General features: G+C 41.3%; 1 protein-coding gene across 1 annotated transcript in view; it reads right to left on the reverse strand.

Annotated features, from left to right (window-relative positions):
* Positions 1-6,470: 6,470 nt before the first annotated feature.
* The window catches only part of grid1b (glutamate receptor, ionotropic, delta 1b), a 746,554-nt gene continuing 730,206 nt past the window's right edge, over positions 6,471-22,818 (reverse strand). The window contains exons 15-16 of the mRNA XM_060938730.1: positions 16,032-16,278; positions 6,471-7,106 (exon numbers count right to left, since the gene is read on the reverse strand). Coding sequence (XP_060794713.1) covers positions 6,678-7,106; positions 16,032-16,278 — 676 coding nt within the window. The 3' untranslated portion in view covers positions 6,471-6,677. The remainder of the gene's footprint in view (positions 7,107-16,031; positions 16,279-22,818) is intronic.

Below are 22,818 nucleotides of genomic sequence, written 5' to 3' on the forward strand. Positions count from 1 at the left end.
ACAAGCACCACATCCATGTATTTTTCAAACCCAGTAACACACTCAGGCAAAGACTAGTACACCTCAAAGACCGTACACCACACACCCAGAAATGCAACCTGGTGTATGCTGTCCAATGCAGTGAGGAATGCTCGGACCTGTACATTGTTGAAACCAAACAACCACTAAACAAATGTATGGCCCAACACAAGAGGGCCAACTGTTCAGGCTAAGACTGCTGTCTATTTACACCTAAAGGAGAAGGCACACTCATTTGAGGACAGCAATGTACACATTTTGGACAGGAAAGTCAGATGGTTTGAAAGAGGAGTAAAGGAAGCCATCGATGTGAAATTGGGGGAAAAAAATCCCTCAAAAGAGGAGGAGGTCTGTGACAGCACCTATCTCCCACTTACAATGCTGTCCTTTCATCCCTACTCTGGATATTTTACATCTTAGCCTCGAAGAACAACGGTCATTCCCAAATGGCCTCATGTGACTCCAGCAACTCGAACGACCCCAAATGACTGTCATTCCAACAGAATGAAGCACTACTGAAGTTGACTCCAAAGACGTTATCACACCTTGAAGCACGAAAGAAACAATGACATCAGTGGCCCTGAGAACGACTCCAAAGAGGTTAAATACCTGGCTACTCACACCACTTGGTCAGACTAGCCCAGTCTAGTCAGACAAGCTGATGAAGTGAACTGATGAAACCTCTTGGATGAGAGGTGAAACATCTTCAAAGACTTAAACCAAGTCCAGTTGCATTCGATTTAATTTCCTTGAGATAACTATGACCTGGATGAATGAGAATATTCAAACCACTCTGGATGGACTTTGTTTCTTCATGTGCAGCAGTAAAAGACCTCATGGTGATCACTAACTCCAGTCTTTTGTTTGAAACTCATATTGATAACATTACCCATATAGCTTTCTTTCATCTCAGAAATATTGCTAAGATAAGAAATATAATGTCACTACATGATGCAAAAAAAAAACTAGTTCATGCCTTTGTTATCTCCAGGTTGGATTATTGTAATGCCTCAACAAGCATCAACAAGCTTCAGTTAGTTCAAAATTCACGCAGGCACGAGGAAAACATGCAAATGTATCCCTAATGAGCAAGCCAGAGGTGGTGGTGGTTCAAACAGACACTGCCAGAAATAACTGAATTTATTCTAAAAAAAATCCATTCTCCCCTTAGCTCTGGCTGTGTAGCTAAATCCTTGAAATTAGCAGCAGTATGAGTCCTTACTAGAACTGGAAGATATGACCACATCACCCCGTCTTATCCACACTGCACTGGCTCACAATTAAATTTTGCATTGATTATAAAACACTACTATTAACCTTTAAAGCACTGAATGGTCTTGCACCACAGTACCTGAGTGAACTTCTTCTCCTCTATGACCCACCATGCCTACTTAGATCAAAAGGTGCAGGCTATCTGCTGGTACCTCATATAGTGAAGGCAACATCAGGGGGCAGAGCCTTTTCTTACAAAGCCCCATAGTTATGGAACAGCCTTCCAAGTAGTGTTCAGGACTCAGACACAGTCTCAGTGGTTCAGTCTCAGTTGAAAACATATCTGTTTAGTCGAGCCTTTTGTTAATAGTTTTTATAAGGTAAAGGAGTAGATCTGGAGGGTCCTCAGGCATAGAATATATGGATGCTGTCATCCCCCTCCCCCCCACTCTCACTCACTCATTCACTCGGGTTTGTTGATGGTGTAGTGGCTGCTGCTTTATGTCCCAGGGCTCCCTCATGTCTGTGTTACCTTCTGGCTCTCCCTTTTAGTTATTCTGTCATAGTTAGTCTTGCTGGAGTCCCTGCTTGCACTCAGTGCAAAATGTACACTATTCTGACTCATTAGGTGACACTGGGCATACCTAACAAGTTGTCCCCCCTGTCGAGTTACATGTCGATGCTGAGACACCAGTGATGCTGACCTCGCCTGCTACTTGGACCTGCCTGATCCATCCTGATGCCCTACTTCTGGCTGGAGTCTCATCACATCGCTCCTGTGGAAAATGGCCCCATATGGACAGTCGAAACTCGCACTTAGAAGATGGCTCTGGACACTTACAGTTTTTCTATGATGGTTTAGGACTACAATCACCATGATAACTTTAGGAATGCAGTTGTCATGAACAGTTTTACACTCAAGTCTCCATCAATGCACAGTTGATAACTTCAACAAAACAGACTTCATATTAAACTATAATGAATATCCTGGTTACACAGTTGTATTTTGTGACTCTATAGGACACAGTTATAGAAGCGAGTTATTTATAATCATGCTATCTGTTATCACCCAGATGAGGATGGGTTCCCTTTTGAGTCTGGTTCCTTTCAAGGTTTCTCCCTCGTGTCATCTGAAGGAGTTTTTTCCTCACCACTGTCACCACAGACTTGATCATCAGGGATAAATAAATTTATTAGGGATAAAATTAGCTCATATGTTTAAAGTCTTTGATTTTCTGTAAATCTGCTTTGCGACAATGTCTGTTGTTAAAAGCACAATACAAATAAAGTGACTTGATGATGATGATTATTATTAAAGAATGATTATTAATGGTGTATTTTTGCCCAGTCTGTAGAAGGCTGGGCATGATGTGCTGTTGTGCCTCCATGTTCTTGCAGAAACCATTTTAAACAGTGTATGAAAATACAAACGTATAAGCTCCAGTGATCCATTCACATGCAAATGAGCATCACTCTACAACTCATCAACCATCATTCAAAAACATGTAAACCATATTTCTTTATTAAAGAATTAAGAAACTCCAAGCAGCATATTCATAAAGAAAATAAGAGTCTCCCTCTGGTGTAATGTTACAGACTGCACTATGATAGACTTCTTCCTTTCTTTTAATCTTTAATATTATCTGTTTTTCTTTCTCCAATTGGGTAAGGGAGTCAGGGCAGTAAAAGCAGTGAGCACACAGCTGTCCCTACAAGAAGGTCAGACATTGTCGTCTCCACCAGCGAGCGGTGTTTCATGGTGTAACACAGTGTCATATGATATCGCTTTGGTTAACATTGGAAACTATTCGAAAGTACACAAGATATTCAGACTACGACTGTGAGTACTGACAGAACATATGCAGTGCTGATGGCAGAATGTCCCCTCCACTCCAAAAAAAAAAAAAAGGAATGTCCTCATTTGACAGTCAAGTGTTGAGGGACAACAGCATGTACATCTACATCCACTGTCAGATATTTGGCCTGTCCTTCATCACCACTGATTGATTACTGATATTAAATATGAAGCATGGAGAAAAGCGCGGTTAAATCAAACACAGGTGGAAACAAAGCAAAACAATTACACAACGATAGAAAAGACAAGGACTATAAGTGCAATTCCACGATTCATATTCCTGCAGAACATCATATTGTGATGCAAAGTCAGTGATAATTGTCTGGGGACAGAACCTATTGAAGAAAACAAAAGTTTCTCATAAAAATCCTTCATAATGACACAATCATATGTTCTCCTTGCAGGACTGTATGCTCATTTCCAGTAAAAATAAAAATGAAGAAAAAAGAATATATATATATATATATATATATATATATATATATATATATATATATATATATATGGGTCCATCTCAGAAACTGGTCTTTCATTTGGGACCTTATGGTCAAAAAATTAATTTTCTAATTTTACTATTTTTTTTTGCATTTCCGTAACACTCAATGTTTCTTTTGTCATGTTTAATAATAATAAAGATAGTATCTTGCTTTATCTGGCCTACACTGTGGAATTTTTTTTTTATTACAATTCAAATGCTTTTGCAAAATTGATTTCCATATAAAATAACATCATGATGAAGAATTAAAGCCCCTCCTTCACAGATGAGTGAAAATACTGAGTAAATTTCCTCTTTTTGATTGCTTGGGTTAAAAATGCCAAGTTATGATGACTGAATTGATTATTCACTTAAATATGAATAATATGATACATTTTGGGTATTTGATATGGCGAAATAGGACACGATGGAAAAATCAAGAATGCACCGGAAAGATGAGAATAACGGCGGTGGTAAAAGAACAGCGACTGTACCGGCTGAAGGTCGCGCGGGTCTCTGCTGCGGCGTGCGAGCAACGGGACATCACTACCGCACCGGACGGAGCGGGGGCAGGGCAAAATGACTGGCCGTAGATTCTATCAAAAGTTCGATCTAAATTGACCATGGTTGCAAAATATTGGCCAAAGATATGCAAACACTACGAAATATGAAACTAATTTGAAAAGAAACATTCTATTGCCTTATACTGCAAGACTAAAACAAAATAAAACTGCCCAAACTCACCTTTTCAGTGATAACGTCCGAACAGATCACCCGCGTAACAGAAAGACAGCAAATGTTAGCACGATCAACTTCTAACTGCTGGAGTGGAAAATTCCATTCTACACATGCAAATTGTTAATGTGTGTCCTTCCCCGCACACAAATAACACGCTACGGTAAAAAATAGACCACGACTCATTTTATAGCTCAGAAATTCATACAAGACCTTATGGTCAAAAAATAAATTTTCTAATTTTACTATTTTTTTTGCATTTACCTAACACTCAATGTTTCTACCATCGTCACATATTCTGTAAGAAACATATTCTATGCCTAACTTTCAGCTTTCGTTTTAAAAAAACAAAATCGCAGATTTATAACTAAATTTTTATATGGCGTAGTGATTTTAAGTTCCTACTTTTGGTGAGTTAGTGACCTCGACCCTGAGGCTTTCCGTTTCAATCAAAGCACACGATCGTATTGGTTTTGGGTATGCAGAAAATGGAGTTACAAAGGTGATCAAATATTTTGCATGATGTTTTATTACGGTTATGATTATTCTGTGAGCGCACCAATCCTTAGGTCAAGTCAAGTCAAGTCAAATTTATTTGTATAGTGCTTTTAACAATAAACATTGTCGCAAAGCAGCTTTACAGAATTTGAACGACTTAAAATATGAGCTAATTTTATCCCTAATCTATCCCCAATGAGCATGCCTGTGGCGACGGTGGCAAGGAAAAACTCCCTCAGATAACACGAGGAAGAAACCTCGAGAGGAACCAGACTCAAAAGGGAACCCATCCCCATCCGGGCAACAACAGACAACATGACTATAACATTAACAGTCCTAATATAAAGCCAGCTTCGTTGATGTTATAAACCCCCCACCGAGCACAAAACCGTTCATGACAACCGCAGTCCCAAAGTCAGCAAGTCAACTGCAGCCCTAAAGTCAGCAAAGTCAACTGCAGTCCCCAGCCACAAACGCACCACTGCAAGAGTCCAGAGCATCCTCCAGGCGCGACCCCCAACTGTCCACATGGGGCCGCCCTCCACAGGAGCGATGCGATGAGACTCCAACCAGACACAGGGCACCAGGATGGATCAGGCAGGTCCGAGGAGCAGAAGAAGGCCAGTTGTATTTTAAGTTACAACTTAAAATACAATTAGTGATAACTGTAGACTTTTCAGTGGACTACAACCTTTTTAAGGGAACGCGATGTAGTCAACCATTTATCATGTCCCAGATCAAGCCGCCATTTTTCCACAAATTTGCAGAATTTTTGCCAAATTCTGAAGAGAGTATTCACATCAAAGATTTAGTTTTATCTGTATTATTTCTTTCATCATTTTATTTCAAAATAAAACTAACATCACCATTCAAAACCGTATAGTTTATTGACTGTAAGTATATTTAGTGGGGTACCCCCACAGTACCCAGTTTCTGAGACAGACCCATATTATATATATAAACAGCATGTATTGTTTCATCCCTTTTATATTTTATATTTGTCTTTACAGAGTTTGTTAATGATAAAACCATTTCATTTCTTTGCAGTTTACTCTGAAGGAAAATATCTCTGTATGTTACATATATCATCACACAAATATAAAAAAATAAAACTTATCACTGTTGTCACACAACCTGCATTGATCAAGCAGCCATACGTTGATAAAACAAAACAGATCCAATAACCAACCAGAGATTTTTCTTTGCTTTCTCCTTCCAGCCTCGCCAGACCTCACTCTGAACATGGCGCTCAGACTCGACACTAATGTTCACACCATCCATCATCAAACTTATTAATAAAGCAAGCAAAAAAAAAAAAAAATCCCCCCCAAAACCTGAATATCCAAACAAAGACGATGCTCTTGGAGACTAAAGAATAGATATGATTGTTTAAAAAAATGAAAAAGGGTGCAAAATTGATTAATTAATCTTCATTGTGATTCATAATGAAGTGAAATGTGTGATAATCTCGTAACAAGCTGCGGAGAGACATCTTTTTTTAATTTCGGCACTTAGAAAACAATCACAATGAATTTGCGTCTTTATCCATAGAGAACAAAATTTACAAAGCCATTTAAACAGTCATTTTTAAAGTCCATTTTATAGTTTCTTTTTTTTGTTTTCGTTTTGTTTTTGTAACTCAACTCCAAAAATTGAGAATATTCAAAATACACTTTAACTCACTTCGCTCTTTTGTTATTTACAAATATTTACAAGAAAAGATCTTTTTTGTTTTTTTTGTATCTATATTAAAAATCTCCTCCACTCTTATATGTGTGTGTGTGTGTGTGTGTGTGGTTTTTTTCTTTGTTCTTTTTATACATTACACCCAACCGTACTGCCACAGCCTGCTTCATCCCACAAGAAAGTTGCCCCCTTGTGGCGTCAGATGGACGTGCTATGGGTGGGATCAATGGCTTCGGGGATGGGTCCTCCTGCCACTGGTGGGTAGGGCATTGGCATGGGTGTCTTGCCGGGGCTCTGCCGGAAGAGACCCCCGTTGGGAGCCCTGTGTTTGCATTGGATGGAGGAGGGCATGGTGGAGCTGCCCAGGGGCAGGGGGAGCACAGTGCCAGGCCCTGGCGCCAGTGTCCTGCCCACTCCATGGGCCTGCTCTGGCAGGAAGGTGCTCACGGATAGAGCTGTGCCCGCGAAATCCCGGCCAGCTTCCCGTGCCGCCTGGCTCGGCTGCATGCCACCGATGTCCAGGGCAGAGATCTCGATAGATGGCCCGGGGATCTGCTTGTGCGCCATGTCCTCGTCTATGAGACTGTTCATGCGCCGATGCACCTGCTCCAGGTTCACCTCCTTGTCCTGGAGAGGGTGAGAGAAGGAAGAGAGAAGGGGAGGGAAGGAAGGAAGGAAGGGAGGGAGGTTTTCTGAGAACTCTGAAGCTCCACGCAATTTGTTTTCTCTTGCTTTCTCTTTTTGCTTTGTTTTTCTCGTTGGTCAAAGTTCCACAATAAAAGGCCCAGTCGGAATTGCCTGTATAGCATCGAATTGAGGGAGGAGTATAGAATGTGCACTTTGAAATCAAATTTGGCCAGTGGATAGGAAAATGTGTTAGCTAAGCAAGACCAGAATTAGAGCTCAGCACGAAATGTGAAATAACACTGAAGCATGGATATAAAAAATTAAACAGGAGCCAGGGGACCTGTTATTTGCTAAAATTTTATCATTGGCTGATCATAAAAGCAATTTTATTTTATTATGATTAGACTCAAGTTGGATCCAATGTTCCTGAAGATGATTTACTGAGAGCTTTTATGCTCTGCAATAAATTACGAGCTTGTTTATACATCATAATGATAAATGAGTACAAACTGATATTTGAGGGACTTTACTCTCCTATAAACTCTGTCCATGTGTAATTCATCCTGGACTTCTTTATTTATTCCGTTATCTTTCACTGAATTTGGACTTCTTGCAAATTTGAGTGATAAACTCACACAGTACTGTGCGAAAGTCTTAAGCACCCTATTTTTTTTTTAGTGCAAAATTTGTTATAGATTTTTATTTGATGACTTCTACGTTATCAAGTCAGTACAACAACTTTTCAGATAAAAACATAATGAAGGCTGCAGGGTTTTAGTGCAAAAATAAGAAGCATGTGCGAATGTGACTGGTTCAGTAAAACTAACAGCTCATTCCGTTATTTAAAAAAAAAAATCTAATTTCCTTACTGTTTATTGCTCGAAAGTAATTTTTTAATGTAGAAAGAGTTAATTCCATTATTTTTCAAGGTGTCTTTGCCCTACAGGATTTCTTTGCATGTGCCTTAGACTTTTGCACCAGACTGTTTGTTTAATTTTAATACATGATCAGTAACGTTATTGGACGAGCACTACACAAAGCCCCATCATTCCAGCCTCTGTATCTACCATCGTATTATGCTTTCCAAGGCACTAGTTTTGCATCCCTGTTGCAGATCTGTAAGCCTGTACTGCTTCCCACAGTGTCGTCCAACATTATCAAAGCCCCAACCATGGACAGTAAAAATGAATCTATCTTTACCAACTGTTCTGACTGGTAACAAACTGAACTGATTCACTTGGACGAGAACCAAGCCGTTCCAGTTTAGGGTGCATCAGTTACAGTGTCTTGCAAAAGTATTCATCCCCCTTGGTGTTTGTCCTGTTTTGTCGCACTACAAGCTGGAATTAAAATGGATTTTTGGAGTGTTGCCACCATTTGATTTACACAACATGCCTACAACTTTAAAGGTGCAAATTGTTGTTTTATTGTGATACAAACAATAATTAAGATGAAAAAAAAATCTGGAGTGTGCATAGATAGGTATTCACCCCCTTTCGTACGAAACCCCTAAATAAGAGCTGCTCCAACCAATTCACTTCATAAGTCACATAATTAGTTGATTAAGATCCACCTGTGTGCAATCAAAGTGTCACATGATCTGTCACATGATGTCTGTATAAATCAACCTGTTCTGGAAGGACCCGGACTCTGCAACACGACTAAACAAGCAACATGAAAACCAAGGAGCCTCCAAACAGGTCAGAGACAAAGTTGTGGAGAAGTACAGATCAGGGTTGGGTTATAAAAAATATCCCAAACTTTGAATATCCCACGGAGCGCCATTAAATTGATTATAGCAAAATGGAAAGAATATGGCACCACTACAAACTTCACAAGAGAAGGCCCCGCCCACCAAAACTCATAGACCGGGCAAGGAGGGCATTAATCAGAGATGCAACAAAGACACCAAAGATAACACTGAAGGAGCTGCACAGATCCACAGCAGAGATGGGAGTATCTGTCCATAGGACCACTTTAAGCCATACACTCCACAGAGCGGGGCTTTATGGAATAGTGGCCAGAAAAAAAAAAGTCACTGCTTAAAGAAAACACATTTGGAGTTTGCCCAACAGCATGTGGCAGACTCCCCAAACACATGGAAGAAGATTCTCTGGTCAGATGAGACTAAAATTGATCTTTCTGGCCATCATGGGAAACACCATGTGTGGCACAAACCCAACACCCTGAGAACACCATTCTTACAGTGAAGCATAGTAGTGGCATGGTAGAAGCATGGCAATGGCAGCATCATGCTGTGGGGATATTTTTCATCTGCAGGGACAGGAAAGCTGGTCAGGACTGAAGGAAAGATGGATGACAGTAAATACAGGGCAATTCTGTAGGAAAACCTGAGACTGGGACGAAGGTTCACGTTCCAGTAGGACAATGACTCTAAATATACTGCTAAAGCTCCACTGGAGTGGTTTAAAGCAGGGCTTTGAACCGGTTCAAGGAACGAAAATGAAAACCGGGAACTTTTTCTATTTTACATGGAACAGAAACGAAACCAGAAACTTTATTATTTTTTATGTTCCGGAACAGAAACGCTTATTAAAAATAATGGTAACCGGTTAATACTGGTTTTTATTTCGTTCCTCAAAGTTTCTGTAGCCTACAAATAAAAAAGCCATTCTTCTCCTGCACAAGTTTCTATGACCCGCTGGGGTTCACTTCCTGTGTGACGTTCGCTGACTGAATGGAGAGCGCGGGAAGGTGGACTGCTATCCACGTGATAAAGTGAGTAATTGCATTACTGAGTGTCTGAGCAAAGAATAGCCTGAACGATGCAACCTCCCTATTGGCTGTTTGTAAAAATGTATCAATTGTTGCCCTTCCCACGGGAATCATCGCAGGCTCGAGAGACGAGACCTGACGAGTTAGTTCGTTGGTAGCAGAACAAAATGTCTGGACACAAATCGGGTTTTCAGAAAAGGAAAGAAAATAAACAGAGGGTCGAAAATACAAAAAAGGAGGCAGAAAATGCAAAACGAGTTTTAAGGTAGGACAAATGGTTACTTTTCTGAGGCAGCCCGCCGTGGCTCCAGGCCTTCAGTTGTGTCACTGAATGGTTACTTTTCTGAGGTAGCCCGCCGTGGCTGCCTGCAGGCTTATTTATTATAGCCCATTTAGTTAAAATAGTTGATCTAAAATGTTTATAGTTATGTGATGGTTGTCCTGATTTAGACTGGTGTTTTGTTTTTTGGTTTTTTTTTGGGGGGGGGTTGCGCGATGTTGCACCCGGGTCCAGATTAGGGCAGAACCGGCCCTGGCTACATTTCAGGTGTAGTTTGTTTTATGTATGTATGTACTTGCATAGATGTGTACTTGGTCTTCCAATATGGCGCCTAACAAAATCTCGCGGCGCGGTGACATCATGCGGTAGCCCTCTATAGGGCCTGACTAGCCTTTGGTAACACACTAAACGAATTATCTTTCATTTTTGGCACTTTTTCTGTTTGTGTAGATGGGAAGACATACTGAGAATCCAAATCGCCAACATTTGAAATAATAATTGTTTTGAATTATTTCTTGTCTTATTTAATGAAGGTTGTAATAGAATTAGCCTACATTTGGCTTAAGCTGGATGAGACAGAGACATAATTTTATAGCCATTTGTTAAACAGCTGACAGGGAATGTAATTAACCGTTCCGGGAACGAAATTTTTTTGTTCTAACCGGTTTGGGAACGTCTATTTAATGGTGGAACCCAAAACCGGAAACGTTAAAATTCCGTTTCTGTTCGGAACGAACCAATAGGAAAAAAATTCTGGTTCAAAGCCCTGGTTTAAAGGGAAACCTTTACATGTCTTGGAATGGCCTAATCAAAGCCCAGACCTCAATCCAATTGAGAATCTGTGGCATAACTTGAAGATTGCTGTCCACTAACACAACCCATCTAACTTGAAGGAGTTGGAGCAGTTTTGCTTTGAGGAATGGGCAAAAATCCCAGTGGCTAAATGTGCTAAGCTAATAGAGACATACCCCAAGAGACTTGCAGCTGTAACTGCAGCAAAAGGTAACACTCCAGATTTCTGGTTTTTTTTAATCTTAATTATTATTTGTGTCACAATTTAAAAAATCACCTTTAAAGTGGTAGGCATGTTGTGTAAATCAAATGGTGCTAACCCTCCAAAAATCCATTTTAATTCCAGCTTATAATGCGACAAACCAGGACAAACACCAAGGGGGATGAATACTTTTGCAAGACACTGTATTTGGTTACTTCCAGTGATCGTGTGCACCCAAGTCAAAAGTCTCACACATAGGTTACTTTAAATGGAACCCTGATGTGTTCGACTCTTCAGTTGCAGGTGAGAACACACACAATCACACTCTGGTCCGCTCAGTGAGCCACTGATTTGATTCTGAATTGACTCACTGCAGGAAGCGAATCAAACATGCCATGTGTTCTGGAGATTTGGACTGAAGAACAAGAACAAAAAGAGAAAATTAATTAAACTCTGGATTTGACACACAACAGGTTTTTTTATGTTTATAATAATCTAATTATTTATTTAGTGCATTTTGTCTAAAACTGTGTTTTACAGGTGATTCTTATGATTTGCACTTGGTAAAGGTTTGTTTAACTTTCTCCACGGCTGTATATTTCTGATCGAGGTTTATGAGGATATTTTCAGTCTCAGACAATTTTTTTTCTTTTTTGCTTTTTGGTTTGTTTATTTTTTTGCGCTGCATGAATCCAAACCAAATAGCAAACGGATTATAACTCTGATTCAGACTAGACAAACAGACTAATAGATGTGATCCTGTCCAACTTTCTAATCCTCGTCTCTGGCTTTGGTTCAGTATCAGTTCCTGCTCTGTACTGGTCCCTTAACCCTCACATTTCCCCACGGTCTCCCCAGTCATCCTTCTCCGAGCATGTTCTTAACTCTTATCTCAGATCCAGATCCAGTCTCACACGCCACCCCTGATCTCCACTCTCACTCTTCAGCTCCTGATGAAACCCCTGACCTCCATCCAGGGATGTAATTCCTCTGACTCTGGATGTGACATTAACAGACCTGCCAACCATGAAGAGGAATAATGCGTGGTCCTTGTGTATGGTAGAAACAGGAGTGTGTGCATGTATACACAAGGTAACCATCAGGTGTTTGCGGGGAAAAGGTTGTCACTCATTTGTTTAAGATATAAACACTAGTAAAGTTTACACTGATATTTTCTTTATTTACGATTCTACAAAAAAGGCATTACCTACAGCAAAGAATAATAAAGTGTGTGCAAACTTTTCACTTTTCTAGTGTCATCTTAACTAAAACAGACAAGCAACAGCCCCCCCCGAAGTGTCTCTCTCTCTCTCTCTCACACACACACACACACACACACACACACACACACACACACACACGCGGTTCTAGTTTTGAATCAGTTCCTAATTATCATCATTACGATTCAAATTATTTGTTAAGTGTTAGATCTGACACACTGAAATAAAACTCGAAATATTTTCTGTCAAAATGTTCAGTGACAAAAGACTTAGTGAAATTCTGAATAATTATCGAGGGCGTAAATGAACTCAAAATATTCTCCATCAAGTCAGTATGAGATGAGAAGAAGGGGCGGAGCTACCTGGGGGTCAGTTAATATCATCTATCCATCCATTATCCATAACTGCTTATCCTGTGCAGGGTCGCGGGTGAGCTGGAGCCTATCCCAGCTGACTATGGGCGAGAGGCAGGGTACACCCTGGACAAGTTGCCAGGTCATCGCAGGGCTGACACATAGAGACAAACGACCATTCACATTCATGGTCAATTTAGAGCCACCAGTTAACTTAACCTGCATGTCTTTGGACGAAACCCACGCAGACACAGGGTGAACATGAAAACTCCACGCAGAAAGGCCCCTGTTGGCCACTGGGCTCAAACCCAGAACCTTCTTGCTGTGAGGCGACAGTGCTATCCACTACACTACTGTGCCTCCCAGTTAACATCCGAGAGCTCAAAACACAAATATTCAGCTGCCAATCATTCCAGATTCTTGTGCTGATTCGCTCATCTGCTCTTTTATTAAGGAACAAAAGAATACCCTTTTTTAACTCATAGGAATTTACTCCAGTGGATTATATGGAGCTCCTACACAGAAGGTTGGCAGGTCTGCGTTAAACACTGTGCTTTGGAGGTCTTGGTAGAACAGGACTTCCTCTTCTCTGGCTTGTCTCCTGGATTCCTCCTGACCTCCTCAGGGGATCTCAGTTGTTACTATATAATCGTGTCCTGTGTGCTTGTGGAGATTTCCGTGAGTAACCACACCAACACTTAACCGTATTTTAACTCCCTACTTCCTCGTGCTTTGTGTGTGTGCCTCTGATTACAGAATCTAGCTTCATGGTAACTCCTGTAGTTACACCTACGTATCTCTAGCTTCTGCGATTCTCTCTCTCACACAAACACACACACACACACACACACACACACACACACACACTACTTTTATTGGTTCTTGCTCTTTTGGTACTTAGTGAATATCATGTGTTTAGTGTCCAACAGCTTCGACGTAGAAATGAATGTTTTTACATTTCAAAGTCTTTGACTTGAACGTCTTCTGCTTTAAACTGTATGTTTCAGTAAATAGTGGCTTCCATAACTTCACCACTTGAACCTTTCCACATTTTGTAACAATGCGACCTGGAAGTGAAATGCACGGACTCGGAATTGTGTCATGAATCTACACAAAATCTTCCATGATACTGAAGTGAAGGGAAATCTCATCTCATCTCATTATCTCTAGCCGCTTTATCCTGTTCTACAGGGTCGCAGGCAAGCTGGAGCCTATCCCAGCTGACTACGGGCAAAAGGCGGGGTACACCCTGGACAAGTCGCCAGGTCATCACAGGGCTGACACATAGACACAGACAACCATTCACATTCACACCTACGGCCAATTTAGAGTCACCAGTTAACCTAACCTGCATGTCTTTGGACTGTGGGGGAAACCGGAGCACCCGGAGGAAACCCACGCAGACACGGGGAGAACATGCAAACTCCACACAGAAAGGCCCTCGCCGGCCCCGGGGCTCGAACCCAGGACCTTCTTGCTGTGAGGCGACAGCGCTAACCACTACACCACCGTGCCGCCTGAAGGGAAATCAATATAAAAATTATTTACAAATAAACAACCCTAAAATTCTTTACTCCGAGGAGACCAAAACCTTTGGTCTTGGTACACACAGACTGGTAGAAACAAAACAGCCTGAGGACACCATCTACACTGTGAAGCGTGGTGGTGGGAGCATCATTGCGCTTCATCAGCAGCGACTGGGGAAAGTGGTCAGGGTTGAGGCGAGATATTTGTGGACAAATAGAGCGCAATCTTAGATGTAAACCTTGATGCTGAGGCCGAGATTTGGTATAACCTAGCAGGCCAATGACCCGAAGTGAAATAAAAAACGTGAATGTGTTACACCAGGCAGACCAAACCTCAATCTGATTGAGAATCTGTAGCAAGACTTGAAAATCACTATTCACAAGTGATGCTTTCATTCCGGTCTAGCAAGAAGAAAGATCAGAAAGGGACGTATCCCATCTTTAATTACAGACGAAAACGGTCCTATGACGTAATGACCAGCCAACAATAAAGTGCATTTCAGTTCCAGGTTGTAACACGACCTGGAAGTTCAAGGAGGTGAATACTTACGCACAGCACTCTATATCATTATTGAACTTTATTTTGATGTTTTTGTAGACCTATATTGGTATATTGATCTTTTTGTTTGAAAGCAACAACTAGTCTGTATGCAAATGAAGCATTTTTAAGCAATCGAATCACAATTCTTTCAGAAGGTCACATTGCTGAGCTAGAGGAGTTAAATCAGAATGAAAGAAGGGTACTCATAATTATAATTCTTCCATATTTCTAATGACCCCATTGTGTTTTTTTTTCCTCCCTTGGCCCGCCCCTCATACTCGACCCGTTCGGACAGCACGAGTTCTATTCTGACCTGTGTCAATAGCCTCTGTTTCATCCCAGTCTCTCTCTCTGTCTGTCCAAATGTCCTTGCTCCCCTCCGATGAAGCAGTAGCAATATCATTATATCTCAATGGATCTGAAACCCTTCTCACTCTGTAATCCTTAGTAACCTGCACAAGATCATAAACATATCAAAAAAGACGTAAAGAGAAATTTCAACTCTCCACATTGACATAGAAAAGCAGTGGGGGTGACGGACTACGTCTGATTGCGTCAGTGGGTTCTGACCCATGCAAACATCCTTTTATTGACCACACTTTAGTTTATGGATCCATGTCAAGCCTTTGTAGTTTGCAGTTCTACAGTTGGTAATGCAAGGAGCGCACACTGGTCTCAAGTCATAAAAAAAAGGTGTTTGGCCGATTTGATGGATGAAGTGATTGTTGAATTGTGATGGCGAATATGATTTGTTAATAATGAAAGACGTTCGTTTTTAAATAGTATATAAAAGCAACAGAACAAGAAATTTCCTGACGAAGCTCGGAGATCATCTCAGGATAATAATTTCGAACGTATTCTGTAATGTCTGGGTGAAGGAGAAGTAAAAGGCTGCTGTAAGACATCAGCACTTTCTACACTGCAGATTTAAAAAAAAAAAAAAAGAGGAAGATTTTCAGTCTATAAATAAACATGAATAAATCAGCACTACAATTCCTGTATAAGAAGTGCAGTCGTGCTGTGTTAAAAATAAAAATAAATGCCACAGTGCCTGGTGTGAAAGAGGGAACATGGATGTGACGAACAACAAAAAATTGACTCTCTTGGTGTGTGTTTTTTGTTTGAAGATGGGAAGGGACCAATTTTGATTTCAGCAGAGCACACCTATAGCTGCGTGTACTGGAGTTCGACTAAGTCTGGGCTCGCATCTGCGGCCGGATCCGTAAAGTAGAGTGTGGCAGTATCGTCAGCCCTCCCGGCCCTGTGCTCGGTCACCTCTTTGGGCTGCTCTCGCCGGCAGTGGCTGCTGCTGCTGCTCCAGAACGTCTCGAGGGCGGCCACCAGGCAGGCCAGCACAAGCCCGGCGGCCAGCACACAGAAGACGCCGGCGAAGCTGTGCAGTTTGAGTGAGCGGCCATCGGCCGGCGCCCCCCGCTGGCTGCCCGGGTCACAGCGACCCGAACGAGGCCACCACTTCTGCTTCAACACATCCAGGTCACCCTTCTCCTGAAGCTCCAGGATCCTGAGGAGAAACAGCCGGAGAACAGTTACAGAATTTTACCTCAACAGTGTGTCATTGCAGGAAGTGGCACTCTGCATTAAAGGGCTGATGACACAAACATGACTCTATGCAATTTCTTAAATAAACTATACAACATGGCAAACATGTTAGATTTCTGTTATAATTACGTGAAAAGAAGCTGTTGTTACGCAAATATCCAACTTTTAATTGCACAGCGCAAGAAAACTGGGTCCGTGGCTCGCGGCCATGTTGTGACGTCAGCGGGAGAACACACTGCGGTTCACTGGCTGTTCTACTCTGGTTCTACTCAATGGAAATGGTGCATGAAAACGCCGGTGAACTCTCTAGTGCTAGCTCTTCCTCTTCTAGGAGTCTAGAATTGTGTTGATCTCTTCCAAATAGAATCTATGATAGCCTACCCTCTTTACCCTTTGCCTCTCGTTGCTAGGCGGCAGTTACATGAAAGCCGCAAGCTTTCACAAGCAAATACATGACTGATATCACGCCGACTTTATGATTACATTTATGATTATCATGTAGAATCTATAGCTCTACGTACCTTTATCTTATGTCGTTTCACAACACATGTTCTGACAGGAGGACTGTCTTTGGATCCGGCATAGCTACTAGTAGACCCCCTCCGGAATACTGGCAGTGTTGCCAGATTGGGAGGAATCCCGCCCAGTTGGGCGGTTTCAAGTGCATTTTGGTGGGTTTTGAACATATTTTGGGCTGGAAAACTTCAGCAGTATCTGGCAACAGATACTGCTGACGTTTTCCAGCCCCAAATATGTTCAAAACCCACCAAAATGCACTTGAAACCGCTCAACTGTGCGGGAAACCTCCCAATCTGGCAACACTGTGTAGGCACTGCTGATGGTAGTAACACACATTTGTGCTGAACTGCACACCCAAGAGATTCTTTTAAGCTGGGAAGGGTGTCAAAACAATCCAAATCGAAGTGTTCAGAGCGCAGGACGGATGTTGGTGAGGGCTCCCACTTGTCACGAGTGCGCCTGACTTGCTTCACCCACTTTGCATGCAGCTCGGGATCTCTGGGAAACTTGAATAAACTTACCCCATCCTTGTAGGTTTTGGAGCAAAAGCCGGCAACACAACGCAAAGGCATAATAACTAATTATATATATACATATATATATATATATATATATATATATATATATATATATATATATATATATATATATAATAATAATACTAATAATGACAAACTGAACACCTGTCGCATCAACAACAAACTGGTAAGTGAGGAGGAAGGTTCTTTCGCTGACGTCATATAGCTCCTCCTCCTCATTCGTCTCCTGGGTGCTGCAGCCCCGTCAAATTTGCCCAAATAGCCGCGTTTTTTATCATAACTTGTAAAATAGGCGCCTTCGTGAATTAATATATGGATCATCAGGAATTACTTTTTATGTTATAAAACATCGCCAAAGATGTCAAAAACATGTCATCAGCACTTTAAAGGCACCATTCAAAATCTTTTGTGTGAGCAGCATTTCTTATTTGAGAGATTTGTTTAGAAACTACGGCTGTATCCAGAGTTTACCTTCCAAAGACACGTCAATATTTATGTCGGGAAAGTTTTCTATATTCAGACTCGGCTGACGCTTGATTTTATGAGCCGCCCATTCACATTATTAAGTCTTCAAGGTTGCCAGGTTTTCTTGCTCTCCTGGCAGTTTTTCAACAGACCTCTAACTTGCGTTTAAACCTGAGAAATTAAGAAATGGTGGGTTGAACATGCAAACCAATAAAGCAGATTGCATTTCTGTCCCTAAGAATATATTATGGCACAAAAGAAAGACACGATAAAACTCGACGCCTCTGATGCGGTCAGGTTCGAACTCCTTTATGCAGAGAAAATGAAAAAGAACAGATTTTTTTTTAAAGTAAAAAGAACAGAAGCACATTTGTGGCCTCTCCAGGGCGTCGTAGATTGATTTAATAATGCCAGATTTATATACTGCAATTGATTTGTATTCCACAGTTTGAGTCCATGTACATTATTTAAAATGCGTTTCGCTGTAGTCGGCCTGACAGCACGCCGCTGTGCTAATGAAAGTATGGGATATGTTTGTATGGGAGAACAGCATGTTTTTCGTTTGTGCGGCGTTGTGATGAACTTTTACTTTAAGCATTTTTTTTTTATGTTGTGTAATGCAATACACCAAACTCACAGGCGCCACCATGCCATCTTGGGTTTTTTAGTGATATTTGTCACCGGTCCATGTGTTTTGTTGTTGCTTCTTCCAGCTCGCTCACTGTTGGTTCAATCAGCTTGAACCTCATGATTCCCACCTAGTGGTCGAATTTCTCATGTTGACTTGGTTTCCAATAAAATCAGCTGAACACTTTGCTGTCTAGTGCCCGTGAAAGATCAGATCACTGAGGAAAATTTTGTATCCTTCCTAAAATAATTAATGATTTTCCAAATATTTTTTTCACGGAGAAAAAATGAGAAGGTGTTTAAATATCTATAAGACTGTTTGGAAGATAATTAACAAAAGTTTGACACTCTTATACACAGCACATTCAAGCGCCACCATCATTAGTCATGCTCGATGTCTACAATTTAAAGTGAACATACCCAATAAATTCTAGCTTTTAGGTTTAAACCCAAAGGATGGACCAGTGTCAGTGATGTATTACTTTTAAGCCTTCTAGGTGCATAATTGTGATCTACAAGAAGAAGAAGCCTTTATCTGTAATTCTTACCCTGAGACTCAAAATGGCCCATCGCTGCAAACTGTAGTTCCAAGAAACTTCATTACCTCGCCCGGAACGGAGTCCACCAGGGGGCGAGGTATTGTTTTCGGTGAGGTTTCTTTCTTTCTTTCTTTCTTTCTTTCTTTCTTTCTTTGTTAGCAACATTATGGGGAAACAGCTGGACCAACCTTAATGAAACTTTCAGAATAGATGGGCATTGGTCTCAAATAGAACCTCCAACATTTTGAGGGTCATCCAGTCAAGGTCAAGGTCACCAAAAAGGTCAAAATAGTTTTTTTTTTCATTTTCCACGATATCTTCCTTCATATTCATCATCTCATCTCATTATCTCTAGCCGCTTTATCCTGTTCTACAGGGTCGCAGGCAAGCTGGAGCCTATCCCAGCTGACTACGGGCGAAAGGCGGGGTACACCCTGGACAAGTTGCCAGGTCATCACAGGGCTGACACATAGACACAGACAACCATTCACACTCACATTCACACCTACGCTCAATTTAGAGTCACCAGTTAACCTAACCTGCATGTCTTTGGACTGTGGGGGAAACCGGAGCACCCGGAGGAAACCCACGCGGACACGGGGAGAACATGCAAACTCCACACAGAAAGGCCCTCGCCGGCCACGGGGCTCGAACCCGGACCTTCTTGCTGTGAGGCGACAGCGCTAACCACTACACCACCGTGCCGCCCATATTCATCATATTTACTTCAAACCAATTCCACAATGTTCATCTTTCAATTCTGCTTCAATTGATATGCTGCATGATGAGGTATCTCTTTTAGTTTTCTTAGCAGTTGGAGGTCAAATGTCAGGGTGGGAGTCAAGGTCTCATCTCATCTCATTATCTCTAGCCGCTTTATCCTTCTACAGGGTCGCAGGCAAGCTGGAGCCTATCCCAGCTGACTACGGGCGAAAGGCGGGGTACACCCTGGACAAGTCGCCAGGTCATCACAGGGCTGACACATAGACACAGACAACCATTCACACTCACATTCACACCTACGGTCAATTTAGAGTCACCAGTTAACCTAACCTGCATGTCTTTGGACTGTGGGGGAAACCGGAGCACCCGGAGGAAACCCACGCGGACACGGGGAGAACATGCAAACACCACACAGAAAGGCCCTCGCCGGCCCCGGGGCTCGAACCCAGGACCTTCTTGCTGTGAGGCGACAGCGCTAACCACTACACCACCGTGCCGCCCATATTCATCATATTTACTTCAAACCAGTTCCACAATGTTCATCTTTCAATTCTGCTTCAATTGATATGCTGCATGATGAGGTATCTCTTTTAGTTTTCTTAACAGTTGGAGGTCAAATGTCAGGGTGGGAGTCAAGGTCATTGTTAAAATTTGCATAGATTCCATCATAACTCAAACGGTTAGAGATAGAGAGATGTTTATCATGATCAACATATAGGAAGTCATATATGGGCTTTCATTTGGCACCATGACCTTTGACCTTGAGTGACCCTGAAAGGTTTAGTTGCAGTTATTGCTGCACAAGGGGGTCACACCAGATACTGAAAGCACAGGTTCACATACTTTTGCCACTCACAGATATGTAATATTGGATCATTTTCCTGAATAAATAAATGATCAAGTATAATATTTTTGTCTCATTTGTTTAACTGAGTTCTCTTTATCTACTTTTAGGACTTGTGTGCAAATTTGATGATGTTTTAGGTCATATTTATGCAGAAATACAGACTATTCTAAAGGGTTCATAAACTTTCAAGCGCCACTGTAGATTATAACACTTCACTGAGCATTTAACTTTTAATTTTCTTTCAACGCTCCATCACTTCACAATTAAATGCACACAGAGCAGAAATAAAGAGAACAAAGAGACGACACACTCAACAGCCAAAGACTTCCTGACATTACATTTCGTTGAGGCCGTAAACACACCAGCTTTTATAAAGTCATGATCAGCTCCCTGGAATTAATAGATTTTTTTGTTGTTGTTTTGTCGAGTATTTGAGCTGTGAACATTACCAACATGACCAATGTGCACATCTCTATCAGTTCTACCTTCAAAGAGATTCATGTAAATAACTTGGTAAATCTTATTCAAGTGTAAAGGAATTTAAAATGTGTAATTGCACACAAAAGGAAATTAAAATCAAATAAATGGAGATGTTTAATTTGAGGTTTAAAAAAACAAAACAAAAACAACACAACCCAGAGCATGAGACTGTACATTATCTTCATCAGCTGCTACTGTGTGAAAAAGCCAAGCAATTTCCAGACTGGAAAAAGGAATACAGTGAACCATTTGAGAGAGCTGCAGATAAATGGGAGCAAGGCAGGAATGGAGCATGATGGAACAGAAAAGGGGAAAGTAAGATGAATCCCTCTCTCTGTAGAAGATGACACAGTGGTTCATGGGCCTATTTGCCATCGAGCTGCTCCCAGTCGTCCCTCAGGGTGTTAGTCTGTAGGTGGATTCACTCAGGGTTTGGATTCCCCTGAAACAATAGTATATTTTATAAAAAAAAAAAATATTTAAACTAAGAGGAAGTGTGTCATGAGTGAATGTCAACAATGAAATATATACACATATACAGTACAGTCCCTTGCAAAAGTATTCATCCCCCTTGGTGTTTGTCCTGTTTTGTCGCACTACAAGCTGGAATTAAAAGGGATTGTTGGAGGGTTGGCACCATTTGATTTACACAACATGCCTACCACTTTAAAGGGGCACATTGTTGTTTTATTGTGACACAAACAATAATTAAGATGAAAAAAACAGAAACCTGCAGTGTACATACGTATTCACCCCCTTTTGTATGAAACCCCTAAATAAGAGCTGCTCCAACCAATTCCCTTCATAACTCACATAATTAGTTGATTAAGATCCACCTGTGTGCAATCAAAGTGTCACATGATCTGTCACATGATGTCTATATAAATCAATCTGTTCTGGAAGGACCCTGACTCTGCAACACTACTAAGCAAGCAACATGAAAACCAAGGAGCCTCCAAACAGGTCAGAGACAAAGTTGTGGAGAAGTATAGATCAGGGTTGGGTTATAAAAAATATCCCAAACTTTGAATATCCCACAGAGCATCATTAAATCCATTATACCACTACAAACCTGACAAGAGAAGGTCATCCACCAAAACTCACAGACCAGGCAAGGAGGGCATTAATCAGAGATGCAATAAAGACACCAAAGATAACACTGAAGGAGCTGCAAAGATTCACAGTGGAGATGGGAGTATCTGTCCATAAGCCCACTTTAAGCCGGACACTCCACAGAGTGGGGCTTTATGGAAGAGTGGCCAGAAAAAGCCATTGCTTAAAGAAAACACATTTGGAGTTTAACCAACAGCATGTGGCAGACTCCCCAAACACATGGAAGAAGATCCTCTGGTCAGATGAGACTAAAATTGATCTTTCTGGCCATCATGAGAAATGCCATATGTGGTGCAAACCCAACACCCTGAGAACACCATTCCTACAGTGAAGCATGGTGGTGGAAGCATCATGCTGTGGGGATATTTTTCATCTGCAGGGACAGGAAAGCTGGTCAGGACTGAAGGAAAGATGGATGGCATTAAATACAGGGCAATTCTGGAGGATTTTTTTTTTTTGAGTCAGCCAGATGTTTGAGACTGGCACAAAGGTTTACATTTTACATTCCAGCAGGACAATGACCCTAAATATACTGCTAAAGCTCCACTGGAGTGGTTTAAAGGGAAACATTTAAATGTCTTGGAATGGCCTAGTCAAAGCCCAGACCTCAATCCATTTGAGAATCTGTGGCATAACTTGAAGATTTCTGT

This window comes from Neoarius graeffei, chromosome 14 (assembly GCF_027579695.1).
Source record: "Neoarius graeffei isolate fNeoGra1 chromosome 14, fNeoGra1.pri, whole genome shotgun sequence".
Classification (NCBI taxonomy): domain Eukaryota; kingdom Metazoa; phylum Chordata; class Actinopteri; order Siluriformes; family Ariidae; genus Neoarius; species Neoarius graeffei.